This window comes from Erpetoichthys calabaricus, chromosome 10 (assembly GCF_900747795.2).
Source record: "Erpetoichthys calabaricus chromosome 10, fErpCal1.3, whole genome shotgun sequence".
NCBI classification, from domain to species: domain Eukaryota; kingdom Metazoa; phylum Chordata; class Cladistia; order Polypteriformes; family Polypteridae; genus Erpetoichthys; species Erpetoichthys calabaricus.
In genome coordinates this window covers 141,492,121-141,513,334 of record NC_041403.2, presented here as the reverse complement: position 1 = coordinate 141,513,334, position 21,214 = coordinate 141,492,121, and the positions used below count along the sequence as shown (strand labels likewise).

Sequence of the window (21,214 nt, the reverse complement as noted above, 5' to 3'; positions counted from 1 at the left end):
CAGGTTGGTCCTGGCTACCGCCACAGTCCAGCTATAGTGTGCAGAGGAGCAAGACGTCATGTTATTTTTATAACTCATTTTATTTAGGCGGAACGCCTTGGGATTCTCCCGGAAGAGCTAGAAGAAGTGGCCGGAGAGAGGGAAGTCTCTGCTCAAGCTGCTGCCCCCGCGACCCGACCTCGGATAAGCGGAAGAGGATGGATGGATGGATTTTATTTAGGCTCCTGGTTATTGGCTATTAGGAGAAAGCCCTGAACAAGACCACCAGTCCATCACAGGGCCCACTTACATGTGCACACTGGGGCTAATTTAAAGTGACCAGTTACTTAACACTCTCATATTTGGGGGTGTGAGATGAAAAAAAAAAACGAGTCCCCAGAGGAAGACCAAAACAAATAAGGGGAGAACATGCACTCTCCACACAGTCAACATCCAGGCATGGATCTGAATTAAGGACAGCGCTACTTTGCACTCTTCACTAAAGGTGGGCTCAGAGCACTTCCACAGATGTATATAGCCAAAACGGTGACATGAATCACCACGTTTCATCCCAGAAGAGTACTCAGAGGAGCCAGTGCCTTTGTTTTCAGCTTTTGAGCCCCCTGACAACTCATTTAGACATCTGGTTTTTCATCCAAACCAGGCCAGTGCAAGTAAAGGTGCCATAAATTGAAATAGAACCCCCCTCCAGAGTTACTGCTGAGAGGGGCCCCAGGTCCTCATAACCCTAACGTTGGAATTAAGCAGAATCAGTAAACTGATGGACAGTTGATATGTTGGTCCGTCCCAGTGGCCCTTCTTCAGGGTCCTCTAGACAGGGATTTCCAACGGGCAGTGAGCCCCAGAAGATGTTGTTTAGTAGCTTTCTGGTCCCTGGCATAGGAGTTAAAACTCCGTTTCAGAAGGAGATGGAGAACAGAGGCTTTCTGTTCCAGTTTTAGAGCCTCTGGGGAGGTGATTCGAATCAGTGACTTTTAGGCCAGGTCTGGATCTCCGGAGCCCATGACGGCAATTGTAATGTAAAATGCTTCCCCATTTCGGGACACCTGACAGCCGCGTATGTAATCACCTTGGAAAATCAGATCCACAATAAAGGAAGCCTTTGTTCCTCGGTTGTCACTTCACTAGAGCCAAGAACAGGGTTATTAAATCTGGTGCTTGCTGAGTCACTAAGTGCTCAACGAGATAACCCGAGTGACCATGTGGAACCGATGACCGCCTTTGTGAAAGCCTTGCTGTGGTGCTACCTGGGGGCTTGTATTTTAAATCTTTGGTGTCGACACATTTGCTGGTTTTGCTTTTAATCCATTTTGGGGCTTTGTTCGAGGTATGGCATGGTAATGTTACACTAACTGCGAAAAAATAAAGCAGAAGTGGTGTGGAGCAGGCTTGCTGGACCCCCAGCCTGAATCATTCATGCCTGTTTTGTCTGAAAATAAAAACGTTCCACTGCTATGGCCAACCACTCTTACATGAAGATGATCAAACTGACTGAGAAGCCAGTCACTTAGTTGCTTAATAGATGTGCATCAGTACAGCGTGTTGCTATACAAACGCAGTGGGAGAGTTTTCCACTCTGTGCTGTCCTTCCTCGTTCATTGTGGGGCCTCTTAAAGTCTAGACAGCTCTGCCTTCCTCCAAGTAGCGAGATCCTGTTAGTGTGTTGGGGGGTTGGTTTGGGTGGGGGTTTTGAAGGTGGATCAGGACTTCCTTCCTGTGATCCCTGGCGGTTCTTTGTCATGCTTCTCAACATCTTTTTTTCTTTTGCTCTTTTCTTTTACAGATCTCAATTTTGAGCAGATGGGAGTTATGTGTGCCCTGGCCACCTGCTAACTGACAAGGAGTGCCAACCTTCCACTGGTCACCATGATGGGTTCTTGGCTACAGCTCACCTTCTTGATGCCCTGCTGGATGAAAACTTGAAGTTGGACATGTTGACTCTATGACTTTTGGTCTGCTCGCCAGGTCTTTTTTAAAAAGACAATGCTTCGGTTTTACCGAGCCAGGGCCTTTCTCGGCATGTTTTCCAGAAAGATGGTCTACTCTTTGGCCCTGGGTCTTTCTTCAGTTCTGCTCCTGTGTAGTATCTTCTCAGGTAAAGAGCTCTCTATGGACTGGATACTCCGGCCCGGAGACAGGAGCTGCAATTTGGTCCGTAAGCCCTGCGGTTGTGACACTTGTGTTTCAGAAAGAGGAAAGTGTCCGTGGTTTGATTCACACTTTGACAACAGAATATCACCGTTTCTCAGCCCTATGACCATCTTCACCTTGGACACCCTTGTATGGTGGCTGGTAAGGACCATTGGGGAGTGGTGGGAAGACTGAACAGCTGTGAGATAGAACAATAATACATGTTGCAGTAAAGTGTGGGTGAGAATGATTGATGTTAATGTTCATCACTCAATTCCTGGTTCGCCTTTGGGAGTGCCATTGATTAATTTGATAATTGGGGAAGGCTTCTGCTTTATTTCCTTTACCTTTCTATCTTGATGCGGTTTCTGGCCTTTACAATTCCATTAAGGTAACTGACGCACACTTGTTTTAAAAAACAGAATAATAAAATGCAAGGATAAACACAAGGATTCATATTCATCCCTCCATCCATCTATCTTTCTAACCCACCTATCCAGGACAGGGTTAATGGAGCCTACCTCAGCAAGCACCATGTGCAAGGCAGGAACAACACCTGGACTGGACAGAGTGAAAACACACACACACACACACACGCGCGCGCGCGCGCGCAATTCACCTAATCTGCATGTGTTTGGACTGTGCAGGGAAACTAGAACACCTGGAGTATCCTCACGTAAGCGCAGAGAGAACAGGCAAAATCCACGCATGGAACATCTGGAACTGCAAACCTTGGTCTCCTTAATGTGAAGCAGAGTTTCAAATAGAAATTTGAAAAACTCTTCTATGTGTAGTTAACTCTCCCACACCTCAGGGGCACGGTACGCGCCAGCCACTTCGCGTCTCTGCCACTCGTGTTGTGAAGAGGGGGGCTGAACGCACCCCAAGGAGACGCGGTCGCTCCTCTGAAACCCCCTCTTACAGTAATGGTGATACAATGGGAAACTAATACATTTTTTTACCTCCTCTTTGCTCGATCAGTTGCTGGCTTGCTGCTGCTGCTGCCATGCTATGTGATCTTCATGTTGCACAGTGCTTCGAATATTTAAAAGCCTGTACAGCAGCTGTCCTTTTCTCTCACTGCCTTGTCTCACTTCTCCCCCCAGATATCCTCTGCTCCTGTTGGGGGGGTCGCGCTCTTGAGTACATTATTATACCCATCCATCCATCCATTTTCCAACCCGCTGAATCCGAACACAGGGTCACGGGGGTCTGCTGGAGCCAATCCCAGCCAACACAGGGGACAAGGCAGGAAACAATCCTGGGCAGGGTGCCAACCCACCGCAGACATTATTATACCCTCTTGATCCAACTCAGGGGAACTATAGCCTGTCCTGATAGCACTGCACCTAAAGCTGGAAGCTCAACTTAATGCGGGGATAGACTGTGGGTGCCTTGGACTTTTGCCGAGACCGGTACACCACACCATATATATGTTCCGGCAGCACTCTCAGTGCATGTAGACATGACACTGTGTATTGATCTGTAAGCGAAACAGCAACTCTGTACACAGATATAGCGGGTTGGATAATGGATGGTAGAATCCATCCATCCATCCATTTTCCAACCCGCTGAATCCGAACACAGGGTCACGGGGGTCTGCTGGAGCCAATCCCAGCCAACACAGGGCACAAGGCAGGAACCAATCCTGGGCAGGGTGCCAAACCACCGCAGGACACACACAAACACACCAAGCACACACTAGGGCCAATTTAGAATAGCCAATCCACCTAACCTGCATGTCTTTGGACTGTGGGAGAAAACCGGAGCACCCGGAGGAAACCCACGCAGACACGGGGAGAACATGCAAACTCCACGCAGGGAGGACCCGGGAAGCGAACCTGGGTCTCCTAACTGTAATGCAAAGGTAGAATCTTTTAATTTTATTTTGTTCCAGATTCTTGCAATTTTCCACTTAAAAATGTTAAGGTGCCAACCTAGGGGTTTCATTATAGGGTTAAGTAAGGTTAGGGATGTAAACTACAGGATAATGGGGGCTTAAGTCTGTCAACAGGTAAAGCAAACCTCTGAAAGTCTCAACAACAGGTGCCAGGACCAGAGATCTGGAATTGCAGGGTGAACCTTAAAGGCCTTAAGTTATGTTTAATGTTATGAGGGTATAAAAGAAATCTAGAATATGCCGACCAGCCGCCCAGCTTAAAGCACAGAAGCGTGCAGGTACACTGCACCACTTTGACATCAGCTCGGTTTTGTGCACCCTGCTCTGTGCAAGACATGACCACTGCTTCAAGTTTATTTTAGGAGACAGCGAGAAATGAAAGTTAAGCAGCAAAGAGGACAGACGCATGCAACTGAAATAAAATGTGAGGAGCTGTTGATAGTAGAGGAATGTTGCACACAATACAGCAGCACTGTGCGGTCATTTTCAATATTATCTGGCTGACGCCTTTGTGCAGGACTCCTTACAACATCTGAGGTGCATCTGGTTACACTTCTTTTGAACTTGAGTCACAGACAGATGAAGTGACTCGCTCATGGTCACACAGTTTCAAAAGTGGGATTTGAACCCACACCCTCGGCGTTTGAAGTCCAAAGCCTTAAACGCTACACCACACTGCAAATATGGAGCACAATGCCCTGTACTGTAATAAACTGAATGGAATCTTTAATTTTACTTATTACCAGACACTCTTGCTAAAGTATCATATTCCTATTTTGTGCATCCTAAGGTTTTGGCATTCATCTTTATAGTTGTCATATGTGTACATTCTCTAATGTTTTTATTTCCCTAGGAGTTTTATTGACTTAGTTATGGCTTTGAGATAACTAGAGTATGAGAACAGTTTTAATTTTGTATGACACCACAGTGCTTTCTAAAGCCAGACATGAAGGTCTTTTTGCCTATTGCACTTTAAGTTGTCTGTCTTAAGGAATGTGAGGGGACAGCCACTTTATATGGTGGCACTGGGTTATCGAGGTAGTGTCAATCTAGCCAACAAGGTCATAGATCTGCGTCTACTGTACGTGTCTGCCATCAGGCCTGCGATGCATTACACCTGTTAGGAAACTTCCATCTGACTGCAAAATCTTCCTTAATTTCAAAGCCAGTGCACAGTTTTAAAAATGACACAACTAAACTGCTGGTGAATTTTTAAAAATATTCTGGACAAGATTTACTCCTTTAATGATGCATCAGCCCACTAGCATCAATAAGCATCTATCTATCTATCTATCTATCTATCTATCTATCTATCTATCTATCTATCTATCTATCATATAGTGCCTTTCTATCTATCTATCTGTCTATCTATCTATCTTATAGTGAAGACTATAATTAAAGAAGACTTATGTCCAAATCTCAAAGAATTATGTCCACAAATTATTTCATCCCAAAGGGTTATGAACAGAAGAAATGAGTACACAAGTAATCCTAGCACCAAGAAACGATGAAGTCAAACAAATTAATGCAGAAATTGTTGATCGGTTACACAGCAAATTGGTTAAATGTGTATCAATAGACTACGCTGAAACAGTTGGTGGTGATGGTGCGGAAGATGAAAACATCAACTTACAATACCCCGAAGAATATCTACAACCGTTAACACCGTCCAGTCTTCCACCAGCCGAATTACTGTTAAAAGAAGGATGTATCGTGATGTTATTGTGTAGTTTATGTATGAGTGATGGGCTATGCAGTAGGACAAGATTAATTGTGTTCAAAATTGGCCAAACAATTCCGACATGTAAAATTTTAACAGGCGACAAGAAAGGTAATGAAGTACATCTTCCGCGGATAACATTAGACACCAAAGGAGATCTTGATATGCCATTCGTATTAAAACGTTTACAGTTTCCCGTTAGAATAGTTTTTGCCATAACAATTAACAAATCTCAGGGACAAACATTCAAAAAAGTCATTTTGTTTATTTGACAGAAACAAACGATATTCACTCACGGGCAGTTGTATGTTGCGTTGTCACGATGAAAGTCCAAACACTGAATCAATTCAATGCGATATTGACGAAAAGTTATTTCCAAATATTGTTTTTACTGAAGTTTTACAGTAAAAGTGTAAGTTTAAAAAGTATTTGCATGTTAATTTCAAAGCCAAACAGAACAAAAACATATAACGCAATGAATACCTCTAACGCAACATGGAACATAATTGACTTATTTTTCACTATGGTTAATTACTCACTGTAATGTAAAATATTTAGTTCTATTATGCATATGTAACAATTCCCATGAAAATAACAATCTGTTTAAATTGTACATCCACTTTCCATACGCGAGCGGCAGAGCCATGAAGTGGCTAGTGCGTAGCGCAGGCCCGGGGGGTTGGCGAGCGAAACGAGCAGAGGGCAGAGCCCCCTAGTAAATTTAAAAGAAAATCCAGATGTAGGCGTGAACTGTGTGTTATGTTACACTGTTATGTTCTTAACAGCGGGGGGAACTGGTTACTGCAATGGATAACACTATGAAAAAACTGGAAGGTCTTGAAGCTAACTTGTTGTCATGTCATGTGTCATTTCACTGTACCAAAGATAAACCATCTCAACGTCAGGTGCACACCCACCCGCCTGAATGCCCAGTGAGACAGGCATACGAATGAAACCTCCAAGTAGCAAGGATATAAAACATCAACGTTACAATAGAGAGTTAACAACTCATTACATGCGATTATATTTTTCTCTCAAATTTCACACCTCGGTTTTCTTCAAATTTGATAAGAGGTATAATTTAAAAACAATCTAAGAATAAAACGAAATTGGAGATTAAAATCACTAAAACAGCAAAGCAGCACGAGAACTTGCAGTGCATGGCTCCCTTATTACAGGAAGTTCATCTTTTGCAGAGAAAAAAAGGTGACCTACCCATGTGACTAAGTGCTAAGATGAGGTCATGAGGGGGGTGCTGCTCTGCTGTGGAGACAGAAACAGGAAGTCTGTGCCTCCTGTGAGTGTCGAATATGAAGCTGGTGAGCCTCAGTCTGCCTTTAGGACCAAAGGCTTGTGGTTTAGAGACTCTGTCACAGCACCCATTGTCTGACTATAAGGGAGCCCTCAGTGCAGTTTTGAGGTGGTCTGTCTACTGGCTTATCTCTAGAAAAGACACAGCAACACAAAACATCCACTGTCAGTGCCCTCCATGATGTTTGAGATAAACACACATTTTCCCTCGTTTTGCCCCTGTGTTCCACTTTTAAATGTGTAATCAAACAATTCACATGTGATTAAAATGCATGTTATCATATTTTATTAAAGAGTACTTTTAAACATTTTGGTTTCACATTATAGAAATGACAGTACTCATTACACATAGAGCCATGTATAAAGAAAGGCTCCACAGGTGTTTGTGATTCCTTTTTGGTGCAGGTAGAAGAGAGATTTCAGCTTCTTGTCGTACTTCTAAGCTTTTGACCAACTTTGGAGTAAGTTTTGCTATTTTTCAATATTAGGACAAGTGTTGTGCCAATAAAAGCCAAATAAGCAGTTTTGAGACTAAACCAACAAGAATAAATTACTAAAAGACATTGGCCAAACCTTAGGATTATAAAAAATTTTAAAGTTTGGAACATCTCTCGATTATAAAAAAAAAAAATCCTGGAGAGAAACACTAGGGCGTCGAGATGTGATCTTCACGTTAAGATCACGGAAGATACTTAAAAGACCCGCGAAACGAAAGGAAATGGCCACGGAGCGTCTCGCAGGGACCTTAAACATGAGATATTGTGCCAAGAGATTGACCCAGGACTGTCTCACTTAGACGCAGAACATGAGATTCTTGCAAGACACCCTACTTAGAATCAATATCAAATAAGACAACGGGGCAGCAAAACATTCAGTCTTGTGAAGGATTTGAGCACACACAGATCCAGGGTCTCAGCGCATATAAAGCATATAAGGACAATACGTTATAAATGAAACGTCGACAACTAAGTGAAGAAGAAAGCAGCACGGGGAGAAAAGAGAGAAAAAAGAGCAAAAAAGAAAAAATAATCTAGGTGCAAATTCAGAAAATAAGGAAAGAAATCATCAGCCAGTAACAAGTGGAATTGAAACAAAGCACGTCCAATCGGGCTCAGAATTACAAGACAGAGCAAAAGACAAAGTAGAACTTCATAAAGACGTTCAGAAATGTTGGCGCTATACACATGCAGAGCAGGTTAGAGATTATGAAAGCAGTGGAATTCAAAAGGCTCAAAAAAAAAAAGGCACGATACAAATGTGGAGAAAGGTGCAGAATATGAAAGCAGGAAAATTAGAAAGTATAAAAAAAGAAAGTAAAGATAGCAGTAGCGCAAACAAACGGAAATTATTACTTGAAAAAGGGAAAATAATCACCACGAACCAGGTGTCACTGAAAAAAAGCAAGACAAAGCTTTTTCAGAAATAAAAAACAGAGTAGAAAACAAAGTAAAATGTCATAAAAAGGTTAAAAAACAATGGGGCCAAACACATGCAGAGCAGGTTAGAGATAATGAAAACTGGAATTCAAAAGACTCAAAAAAAACGTAGGTGCAAAACATATGCAGAGCAAGATACAGAATATGAAAGCAGATAAAAACGACAGTGTCAAAATAAAGAAAGTAAACATCGCATTAACGCAAAGAAAGAGAAATTATTACTCGGAGAAATAACGGAAAGGTGAATAGAGATCGAATATATGGACACGGGTGATATGTCAGAAGTATGTAAATATTATAAGGCTTTGAAGTTTAAGTCAGAGAATTTCAAAAATGGAGTTTACCTCAAATGCATTTATTGGTTACTTTGCAAAAAAAATTGTTAATTGCTGATGATGTTGATCGCTTTGTCTGTGCTGAAATTCCAAACAGAGAAACCTATCCTGAATTATGGTACAAAGTCATTAAACACATGTCTCACAGAACCTCATTTAAAAGATTCAGCATATTGGGACTCGAAAGATTCCAAATATTGTTTTTACAGAAGTTCTGAAATAAAAGTGCAACTAATGAAATAGCAACAATTCAAAGAAAAAAAAAATCTTAAAATTGTGTATCCAGAAAACCAAACACGGGGGTTGGCGAGCAAAGCAAGCAGGGGGCGAAGCCCCCTAGTTATTAGGAAGAAAGAGCATACTGGTGACATTAGTAACCACAAAGGGACTGGTAGGCTCAGGAAGACCTCCACTGACAGAAGAATTGTCACCATAATAAAGAAAAATCCCCAAACAACTTACTGATAGATGAGAAACACACTTCAGGTAGCAGGTGTGGATTTGTCAGTGACTATCGTCCATAGAGAAATAAAGAGGCCGCACTGCAAGATGCATACCACTAGCAGGCCAAACAAACTGGACGGACAGATTATAGTTTGTGAAAAAGAACTAAAAAGAGCCTGCAGAATTCTGGAAAAAGGTCTTGTAGACAGATGAGACAAAGATGAACCTGCATCAGAGTGATGGCAAGAGCAAAATGAATGACATAAAGAAATGGCCCAAGAGCCAAAGCATATCACCTCATCTGTTACACATGGTGGTGGAGGTGTTATGGCTTGGGCATGTATGGCTGCCACAGGTACTGGCACACTTCTCTTCACTGATGTTGTAACTGCTGATGGAAGTGACAAAATCTGTAGATACAGTAGATCTTCTCAAGGTCCGGTAAGTGCCTCCAAACCCACTGGATGGCGCTTCATGCTACAGTAGGAGAGAAATCCCAAACATTGTGCCAAAGCAATGGAGGAGTCTTTCAAAGCTAAAAACTGGAAAATTCTTGAATGACAAAGTCACTCACTCTGTCTAAATCTAATTGAGTATGGCTTTCATATGCGGAGGCGAAAACACAAGAGGACAAGCAGGAGCTGAAGATGGCGGCACTAGCACTGCTGGCTGGAGTAAATTGTCAAAAAATGCAAGTGAGTGGTGAACACCACTGCCTCATGTATTCCTCATCGAGAGATCAGAGCCCACGCCTAGCTGTTGTCCATGTGGAGTCTGCATGTCTTCTTTGTGTCTTCATGCGTGTTTCTCAGCTTATCCCCAATGATGTTAAGGTTAGGTTAGCTGGCCCGTGGCCATGTACTGTACATGAGAGATGAAGGGTTCCTGTTTTGTGTTCAGTGCTGCCATGACCTACTCTGGCTTCCCATGACCCTATATTGTAACATTTTATTTACCTGGAGATGCATCAAAATAGTACCATGAATGTAAGAGGTGGAGAGAGTGTTGACCTTGCTGAGAGGTTTACTTACCTCGGCAGTGACATTCATGTCTCTGGTGACTCTTCCTATGAAGTCATTAGATGGAATTTTGAGAGCATGGGGGGGGGTCATGAGGTCGCTGGAAAGGTGTGTGTGGCACTCTCGATATATATGCAAAAGGACGAAGGTCCAAATCTTTGAAGTCCTGGTGCTTCCTGTCTTGTTATATGGTTGCGAGACATGGACGCTATCCAGTGACCTGAGATGAAGACTGGACTCCTTTGGTACTATGTCTCTTCGGAGAATCCTTGGGTACCGTTGGTTTGAATTTGAGTCGAATGAGTGGTTGCTCACAGAGTCCCAAATGAGGCACATTACCTGCATTGTGAGATAGCGTCAGTTACGGCACTACAGCCATGTGGCACATTTCTCCAAGGGTCCAGCTCGTAAGATCCTCATTGTAACACCTGGCTGCGGTCATTTCCGGAGGGTGGGACTGCTGGGGGGTTGCAAACCGGGATCCCGAGTTGTTTCGTTGTGTAGTGCATGCTCCCCAACTTGACTTGACTTGAATGTACGAGGTGAGACACAAAAGTAACCGAACTGGGCTTGGGGCTTTCCTGGAAAACCGTCTGGCGGTCGGCCAGACGTGAATCATAGAACTATATCCCCTCCTACATGCCCTCTCAAACCGCAAAACCAGCTAGATATATCCTGTGAGTAGCCCAGTCAGTTTTCACACAACAATCGCTACACGAGTTGCTGCGATAATGGTGGGTGAAAAAATCAAACATCCTTGTCCTCTATCATCCTCCCTATTTGCCCGATTTAGCTCCCTGTGACTTTTACTTGTTCCCGAAAATCAAAAGTGACCTGAACAGAACACATTTTTCTTCAATGGATGAAGTGAAGACAGAAACGGCAAGTCTGTTGAGGAGCCTCAGGCAAGAAGACTTCCAGCACTGTTTCAATCAATGGAAGATACGTATGGAGCGGTGTAGACATCGGGAGGGGGAGTATATAGAAGGTGACAATGTTTAGAATACTGTAATTCATCAATAATCCAGTTATGTTTGTGTCTCACCTCGTATATGTAAAAGAAAGGCCAGCTGTAGGGGTGCAGTATGCGTCATTAGAACATTCTAGACGAGAACATGTCATTCAGCCCAATAAAGCTTGCCAATCCTATCCACTTATTTCTTCCAAAAAAACATCAAGTCGAGTTTTGAAAGTCCCCAGCGTCTTACTGTCTACCACACTACTTGGTCGCTTATTCCAAGTGTCTATCGTTCTTTGTGTCAAGAAAAACTTCCTGATGTTTGCGTGAAATTTACCCTTAACAAGTTTCCAACTGTGTCCCCGTGTTCTTGATGGACTCATTTTAAAATAACAGTCTCGATCCACTGGACGAATTCCCTTCTTAATTTTAAACACTTCAATCATGTCACCTCTTAATAGTCTTTTGCTTAAACTGTAAAGGCTCAGCTGTTTTAATCTTTCTCCCTAATTCACCCCCTGTAGCCCTGGACTCAGCCTAGTCGCTCTTCTCTGGACATTTTCTAGTGCTGCTATGTCCTTTTTGTAGCCTGGAGACCAAAACTGCACATAGGACTCAAGATGAGGCCTCACCAGTGTGTTATAAACCTTGAGCAGAACCTCCTTGGACTTGTACTCCACACATCAAGGTGCTATATAACCTGACATTCTGTTAGCCTTCTTAATGGCTTCTGAACACTGTTGGGAAGTCGATAGCTTAGAGTCCACTATGACTCCTAAATCCTTCTCATAAGGTGTTCTCTCGATTTTCTTACCACCCATTGTGTATTCAAACCTCACATTTTTACTTTTTATGTGTAATACTTTTACATTTACTGACATTAAAATTTCATCTGTCACAAATCTGCCCAAGCCTGTATGCTATCAAAGTCCTTCTGTAATGATATAACGGATTCCAAATTATCTGCTACTCCACCTATCTTGGTATCATCTGCAAACTTAACCAGATTGTTACTTATATTCCTATCTAAATCATTTTTATATATATTAACTCTTTCAGGGCTGATGTTGACTTCTGTCAAAAGGAGGAGTTGACGATGGTAATCAACAGTAAACTATGACAAAACCAAGCGTTATCTTTTAGATGGATTCTTGTTGCTAGAAGGAAAGTTAGCTTCATTGGTCTGACTGAGATTTCCTGGGCTCGTGTGAGTAGTAAGGCGCAAACAATAGCAAAAATGGCACTGACATAATGGCGAGAGATCAAAGCGAATGCGTAAAGCAAAATACTGCGTGGACGAAGTTCTGCCTATTATCTCTGATCTGGATGACTTGCTGGACTCCGTTTTTGATACAAGTCATCGAAAACGAATGTGAGGTTCCAGCTTCAGCTGACTGGTCCCCAGTTAATTGTGGTGGTGCTGAACAGGTTCATGTAGTTGACATGCCTACGTCAATGTTAGCCAGGAAGACTGCCACTTAACAATGGTAAGAGGTAGAAACCAGATTGCAATGCACTGTGGCTGTGACCCCTGCTGCTCCTGCTGCCCCGGCCATGCAAAGACAGCCTGGCAGCAAGCCTGCTGCACATTCTTGGCAAACAGACAGCTGCAGCATGCAGCAACAGACGTTTAATGTTGATTTTTATATGAAACCATTGCTTTTCAGAAACTATGTTTTTTTGGAAAAAATATTCAGCCCTCAAAGAGTTAAAAATAGCAGCGGCCCTAGCACTGACCCCAGTGGAACACCACTCTTAACGTCGGCCAGTTCTGATGAGGTTCCTCGCACCATCATCCTCTGCTTCCTGTGTCTGAGCCAATTCTGAACCCATCTAAAAACATCACCCTGAACTCTATCGTCTTTTAATTTGATGCCCAACATCTCATGTGGCACCAGTGTCATGTGACACTGTTATGTTATTATAGCAGTTCACAGCCTTAGAAAATAACTACACCAATGGATAACAGTGTGAAAAAACTGGAACATCTCAAAGCTAACTTGAGGTCAGGGACATTTGAAATAGATGTCAAGTATCATTCCACTGTACGTAAAGTGAACACCTCAGAGTCAGGGGTGCACTGGGCCTGTTGTGTCTGGCTGAGCATCATCAGAGAAGATACTCCGCACCCGTTGGTGTCTATGAGTCACAGACTTCAGGGAGTCACTGCTTCCAAAGGGATATGTGACAAAGTACTAAACAGGACTCTTACGACAGACAATTTCTATGTTACAAATATATGGTGCCCTGTAATGGGAGTGGGGACTATGTATAAAAAGTGCTGTTTATCTACATGGTGAAACCAAAATATCTCAAAGTACTAATTTATAAAATCTGAGAGTGTGCACTTTTGTCACATGTGCATTGTCCGATTACAAATGTAAAACTTTTGTGGGGGGTGGGGGTAAAAACAAAAAAAAAATGTGTCAGCGTCTCAAACATTATGGAGGGCACTCTAAATAACGACATTGTGAACGCGAGGTTTTGTGCCTCGGTGTCTATGTGTGTCATTAAAGAGCTCCTCTCTCTGTCTCTGTCTACTTGCTATTAAGAATCTGCAAAACTCCAGAGAGAATGAACTAAACCCAGTCCTCCAGAAGCTGTTCCAGGTCGTACCAAACACAGAGTGGACTTGGGCTCCTGATCCAGCACGCTGCAGGAGATGTGCTGTGGTCGGCAATTCCGGACACCTTCTCCATTCAAACCTGGGCCAGTTGATCAGCTCTCATGACTATGTGTTCAGGTAAGACATTTTCAACTTTGAACTCAACACCATGGTTCCTCTACTCTTAGGTTCACTTAATTCTATCTTTTTATCATAGTTGAAATCCTGTTGTGCTGCACTACCTGTTATTTACTTCTCATTTCTTCCAGTTGATCAAATAGACCGAAGGAATGTGAGGGTAACTTCTAGGTTGCCACTGGCCAAGAGAAAACAATTGAAATGTTGCTAAAAGTATGTGCTGGAGTTGAACTCTCGCATTTAGACTCTTTTGATTTAGCTTTAGATCGGCATCATTAGAAAGGCTACCTCGCAAATGCAGCATGATGAGCGCCAGGTAATGCAGGGAGAAAACCCCACGTGTGCTATGAATGAGCAACCTAAGCACACTTTGGAGTGGTGCCATCTCCTCACTGCAAATCTGCCACTGAGCAGAGCGCCGGCTCCCAGTGGAGGTCTCGTGTATTACGTGTGATGGGCAGAATCGCCTGTCAGACAAATAGGCATCAGATAGATAGATAGATAGATAGATAGATAGATAGATAGATAGATAGATAGATAGATAGATAGATAGATAGATAGATAGATAGATACTTTATTAATCCCAAGGGGAAATTCACATGGTCTGAAGTCAAGTTCAGGAGTCTTGAAATCAACACAAAAGTGGAGAGATTTACTTATTAAGATCACTGAATATGAAAGGTACTAACTAACCGCTTAAGTTTTTTCCTTAATGGAGAATCAGCTATACACCCGTTATCTGTAATCTCTCACCTCTTTCACTGTCCCTTGTAGGGATGGGCATCGAAAACCGGTTCTTGTTGAGAACCGGTTCCCACTGTTTCAATTCCTTGGAATTGCTTGCCATTTTTGCAAACGATTCCCCTATCGATTCCAGTCGCCTCGAATGACGTCACCGCGTTGCGTAGCGTCATTTACCCAGCAGGAAACATGGCGCCTAAGCGGCACAAATGCTCAAAAGTTTGGTTATACTTTATGAGAAAGGATGACAACAGGGCAACTTGCAATACTTGCAAAGTAGATATTTAATCAAAGGGAGGAAACACTACGAATATGCAAAAGCATTTGCACACAAAACACGCAATAACCTTAAATGAATGTTGTGTTTTTGATCCGCTCCGGACTAGTGAATCTCAACCCAGCAGCAGCGGTAAAGTTTGCAGGTCCTCTCCAGTTAATACGGCAGGTAACTAATCAACTAACATTGCTTATTATGTTAGCGCGATTTGCCTTATTGCAAAACCTGCTATTACTGTGCATTGCATTTAGATGACTATGACGAGAGAGACAGACAGAGTCTGGCTGTCTCAGATGCTGGCAGTTCTCGCTGCAGTCTACCGGTAGCTTCTCCTTTCACAGAGGCGGGGAAAAGTAAAATGACACAGGCCAGGATAGACGAATGTCACTGAGCAGTGACTAAGTTTGTGGTAAAAGGCTTGCACCCATTTGCCACAGTAGATGCCCCCGATTTTCGGTAAGTGAATGTGTTTAATTGTAGGCTAAGTCAGGGAATGTCAAATTTGCGTGTTCTCCTCTTACCAGATGTTTCATCCGTTTCCATTTCTGAGGTAAAACATGTGTTGAAGGCAGCCGTCACTGCAGATGGGTGATCAAGTTTTAGTCAAGATCATTACCTCACAGTAACGCTGCATTATGTCAGGAATGGCCAGGCTCAAGAAAAAGTCCTCAAAACCAAACCAGTGTACCAGGCACAGACAGGGACAGCTGTAGCAGAGGAGACTGATGAGATCTTGGAGGAGTATGGTATCAAAGACAAGGTTGTGGCAGCCACTGTTGATAATGCGACCAACATGGATGTAGCTGTCAAAATAGTTGATGGTTGCAGAATTGCACAGTGCACAGTTCCATTGGACTTGAGTTGATTGTATTTGTTGCTGGCTGATGTAGTTTTATTTTTGAGTGCTCAGCTCATATATACTTTTAAAAAGGAGAGTGTAAATGTTACTGGACATTCTTGTGTAATTGCCACAGAATAATTTATGTTATACTTTGTTATTGCTACAGAAGAATATTTATTTTATTATTATTTTACATTTACACATTTTTTTCTGGGGACCCCATGGTACCCCAATCGAGGAGCCGTAGGCTGTGGATCTCTTAAGATCTCACTGTTGGGTTTGTAAGGTCATGCTACTCTTAAATTTCTATCTTGTTCAAAGATAAGATATAAAACAAAGTTCTAAGTTAATCGACCTGTGTGTTCTCCTTTTTTAAAATAAGAATCGATAGGAGAATCGATAAAGAATTGAATTGTTAAACAGAATCGAAAATGGAATCGGAATCGTGAAAATCTTATCAATTCCCATCCCTAGTCCCTTGGGACCTATAATGGCAGGGACTCTTTACTTTCACTCCTTTAATTCAACCCAGTTTACCACCGTTAGACGACTTCACAAGAACGTCATCTGTGCCCTTACGGGGCCACAGCTAGACAAAGAACGGACAACCTAGCTTCTTGGTTTGCTAAAGCAATTGGACAGAGATGCTGACTTTAAGCTTTTACTTAAAAGATATATTTATTGGCATCAAATTTAAGGCAAAGAATTATACAACCTTGGGTGAGTTCATGCAGTCTTCACTAAGTCCCAGATGACACTTCCCAGATGGCTTCTTCTTTTTAGTTGCAAGTTATATGTCCTTAATCCAAAAAATGAAAAGAAAAAGATTTCTTGCCAGAGGCAAAGCTCTGTAGAAAGTGTCCAGCAGCTAAGTAGCACTTGATAGAAGCCCCCCATGAAAACATCTGTTTCAGTATTTTTGCCCGGGTCCATTTATTTTCACAAAACAGCTGGACTGAACTCAGCTCCTTCAAATCTCAGACTGACCTGTGAGCATGTTATCGTGGGTTCATTTGGTGTCCTCATATTTCATTTGGATTTAAATTAGGCCTTTTACTTTCTCGTATACGAAGTATAGGGAAAGTTTTGTAATTGTCCAAAGATTCCATGTCGAGATTTTGATGAATCTCGACGTTTTAGACCTCCCTGAGTCAGAAAATACCATTTTTGGAATTATGTGTTTGTGTGTAAACATAACTTGAGTACGCTTTCACTTGGGTCAACCAAATTTTGCATACAAGTATTAGATCCAAAACGTAGATTTCTATCAGCTTTTGGGCTACAGGGGGTCCTCGGGTTACGACACAGTTCCGTTCCTACAATAGTGATGTAACCTGAATTTTGGTGAAAGTCACTTACCTATCCTAACACATTTGAAAAATCATAATCTAGAACATAAAAACACAACTAAGCCACAGAAAAAGGAAAATGGCATAAATATACTGTACTGTAGTAACAGAAAAAATTACAAAAAATGAGTGTAAAAAAATTGCTCACCTTTATACCTTCTGATCTCTTAACAATGTCTAATTTCACTTCCATCGTGATGGCTTTCCTCTTCTTCGAAGCAATGCCCTCACTCATACTCTAACTTTCGTTTAGGAGCCATGATAAGGGCCAAAAAATTCGCCAAACAAAGCAACACAAACGGAACACTTCCTTCGCGCGCAAACCAAACTAGTTTGCCAACTCCCTCACTCATATGCTGCGTTATTGCGTATTCTTCCACTGCGCGCAACCAAACTAGTTCGCCTACGTAGTCTGTAAGTACGACGCTAACGGCGTAAGCTGAAACACTCACATCTCAATTTTTTTAAGTTTCAATGTGAGCGAGTGTTGTAAACTCGAAACGTCGTATGTGGAAACGTAACCCGAGGACCCCCTGTATTTCCGCTAACCCGAAGTGGTACTTTACCTTTTATTCAAGCAACTGCAGAGTCCTATTTATTCAACTTTACTTTTATAATAATTGTTCGATATATTATCATTTTGATTTGATTTGTTGTTGATGGTTCTTTAATGTACATAACATAAAAATATAATCATTGCCTTGGAGTTTACTCCTCAAATATCCATCCCCATATCTGAGAATACGAGAAAGTCGAAGGGAGACCACTCCCGAGTTTTTACACTAATAATAATAATAATAATCATCTGTTTTTAAAGTAATAATTTTGATAAATGTCTTCTTTCCAGGATGAACCGTGGCAAGACAAGAGGTTATGAGGCTGATGTTGGAAATAAAACAACTCATCATATCATGTACCCAGAGAGTGCACAGGACCTGGACAAAGGTGTCCACTTGGTGCTGCTGCCATTCAAAGTGCAGGACCTTCACTGGCTGGCAAGTGCCTTGTCCACTGGGGAGATCAAGAGGTACGACAGTCATAAGTGGTGGGAAGAATGATGCCAGTCTGCGTTGTCATTCTCATTTGTTCTTGCTCTTTCTGTGCAGGACATACACCAGGGTGAAAACGAAGATCCAGACTGATAGAGACAAGGTAAGAAAGCTCAGAGAGAGCAGATTCAGCCTGCGGAATGATCAATGTGCTGATCTCCACGCACACACTGATTGGTCATCTTCATCTTATAAAAGTGTGGAATTGTGGAAAGTGAACATTTTTAAAGAGGCTTCTTCATTTAGAAAGTCTGACTCAACTAAAGAAAGTTAAACACTCTGAAAACAATCTGCTGTTCTTTGAATTTTTTAGATTGTGGTCATAAATCCGTCCTTCTTCCATTATGTGTATCGCAACTGGACCAACAGTCAAGGAAAGTACCCCTCTACAGGACTGCTGGCCATAATGTTGGCTGTGCACATGTGTGATCAGGTGAGTCTTGGGAGTTCTCTGCAAGCGACAGTGCAGGTCACAGTGGTTACCAACAAATCTTTGAGGTTCTTTGTGTTCTTTGTATACTTTTTCAGTTGTCCTGAAAAAGTAGGTGAATACTTTTTTATAAGCACTCTGTGTTATTATCATAACTAATGACTAAACTGGCCCACTCGGCCCAAGTGTGTCCCACAATGCACTGCTCCTGCTATTGTGGGAATACATGGAGGTCCCCTGTGGCCCTCTGAATAGGGAACTGGATACACACAAATGAATGGATGTGCGAAGGTCGACACCGTTTATGCACTCTTAAGGTTATTTCTCTGTAATGAGGTGTGAAGTCTTAGCGGCTCTGCAGTATACATGAAGGTACTTTGCATCTGATTTGTGGAAGGGCGTGCGGTTCTCTGTACTGGGGTCTAAAAACAGATCATTCTCCAAGGTGGGTCTTCTAGAGTCTCTGATGTTCACCGCGTCATCTGTCTGTATTTCAGGTTTCTGTGTTTGGCTATGGAGCGGACAAATTGGGAAACTGGCACCACTACTGGGAGAACAACACATTTGGGGGTGCTTTTCGTAAGACAGGAGTTCACAACGCTGACAATGAGATGGAGATCATTCAGAAACTTCATGACATCAAAAAGGTTACGTTTTACAAGGAACAGCCAAAGAAAGTGGAACGCAGCGTTAGGCATTATGCCTGATCGGGTGCGAATCAGACTGGAGAGAGTAAGCCCATCATCATGGAGCACGGCAAATCAGAGTGTAGTCTGTAAAGTGATTGGCTTTGGGCTGACGTGACAGTTAGAGTATGACCTCCAGTATGATCAATCCTATCCATAACGCTACACACATGGACAGGCCTGTGGTCCCCGCCATAACCACTGTGCCTGGTCTGAAACGTATAAACAAAAACTCAGGCCTGGCTGGCTTACTATGGAAGGAGGAGGTAAGGTACACACCACTGCGGGAATACTACACTGGAATCCAAGAGGCTGCTGAACCACGGATTGTACGGATTTCATAATGGAGAGCTTCAAGAAAGTCGAAGGGAACGGTCACTGGGGCTCTCAATATGGCCGACAGTACACCACAAACTGCCAGTGTCTAACATGGAAGACTTGCTGGCTACAGCCACCACAGGTCCACTCTCTAATCACCTCAAAGCAATGGTGTACCTTTTAGGGTCAACCAGACAGACGGAAGACGGCTCATGGAGTCATTTACAGCCCAAGTATTTTAATTGGTTATCTTTCTTCAGGAAAGATCATTAGAGAGGCGTGCTGGTCACGCCAGGAGTGCAGATTCAACCAAACTGGTCTTAAGATGGACTGGTGCGTTCCCGATGGATCTGGAGACCCCTTTTCTGCCTTCACTTTTCTTAAGCACCCGCTGTGCAATTCAGAAAATCTCTGTATTAATAAATCGGATTTCTAGGAGGGCCACTTTGTTGTCTTCTTTTATAGCGTTGTGAACGAGTGAAGTGGCCCCCCGTTATTTGGTAGAGGCAGGCAGGGGAGCAAACTGAACTGCCACTTGAAGGCACGTGGAATTTGGTTTAAGTTTTTGGTGGTGGTGTTTGTCCTTTATGAAATCTCTTGATTTCCCCCCCACACGGTGAGTCTGAACTGGCCCTCTGTGAGCGAGTGTGACAGTGTCTTTAAATTGAGACATCTGGGGCTGGTTACTGCTGCACTGACAAAAATGATTTTATGAAAAATGAAAAGGCTTGAAATAATAATTGTTACCCACATGGAGTAGACGTGAAAGATTCTCATCTTCACAAACCAAGGGGCACTGAGAGGTCGAGCATCAAACTAAAACAAGTGGGAGTTCAGGGTGTGGTGTGTAGATGGGTGCAGAACTGGCGCAGACTCAGGAAGCAAAGGGTGATGGTGTGAGGAACCAAAGCAGAATTGGGTGATGAGACAAGAGTGGTGATCAGCAGGGGGCAGTGCTGGGGCTGCTGCTGTTTTTAATATAAACTGCTCAAAAAAAATTAAAGGAACACTTTTTAATCCGAGGAGAGCATCAAGTCAATGAAACTTCTGACGTTAATAACAGAGGGGCAACAATAAGACGACCCCCAAAACAGGAATGAATGGTTTAGGTGGAGGCCACTGACAATTTTCCCTCTTCATCTGTTTTTTCACTAGTTTTGCATTTGGCTGCGGTCAGTGTCACTACTGGTAGCAAAAGGCGGGTGATACCTGGACTCTTCAGAGCTGGCACAGGTAGTCCACCTTCCCCAGGATGGCACATAAATACGTGCCATTGCCAGAAGGTTTGCTGTGTCTACCTGCACAGTCTCGAGGTCATGGAGGAGATTCCAGGAGATGGGCAGTTTCTCTAGGACAGCTGGACAGGGCCCCTCATAGAAGGTCCTTAACCCATCAGCAGGACCGGTATCTGCTCCTTTGGGCAAGGAGGAACAGGATGAGCACTGCCAGAGCCTACAAAATGAGCTCCAGCAGGCAGGCCACTGGTGTGAATATCTCTGACCAAACAATCAGACTTCATGAGGGTGG

At 42.8% G+C, this 21,214-nt stretch overlaps 1 protein-coding gene across 1 annotated transcript; it reads left to right on the top strand.

The window, feature by feature from the left end:
- The first annotated feature begins 1,783 nt into the window (after nt 1-1,783).
- st3gal8 (ST3 beta-galactoside alpha-2,3-sialyltransferase 8) lies at nt 1,784-20,144 on the top strand. Its single transcript, XM_051932583.1, has 6 exons — nt 1,784-2,292; nt 13,806-13,996; nt 18,052-18,231; nt 18,311-18,356; nt 18,567-18,686; nt 19,181-20,144. Exons 1-6 carry the CDS (start codon nt 1,984-1,986, stop codon nt 19,388-19,390), a joined length of 1,056 nt encoding a protein of 351 aa, XP_051788543.1. The 5' UTR covers nt 1,784-1,983; the 3' UTR covers nt 19,391-20,144.
- The last annotated feature ends 1,070 nt before the right edge of the window (nt 20,145-21,214 follow it).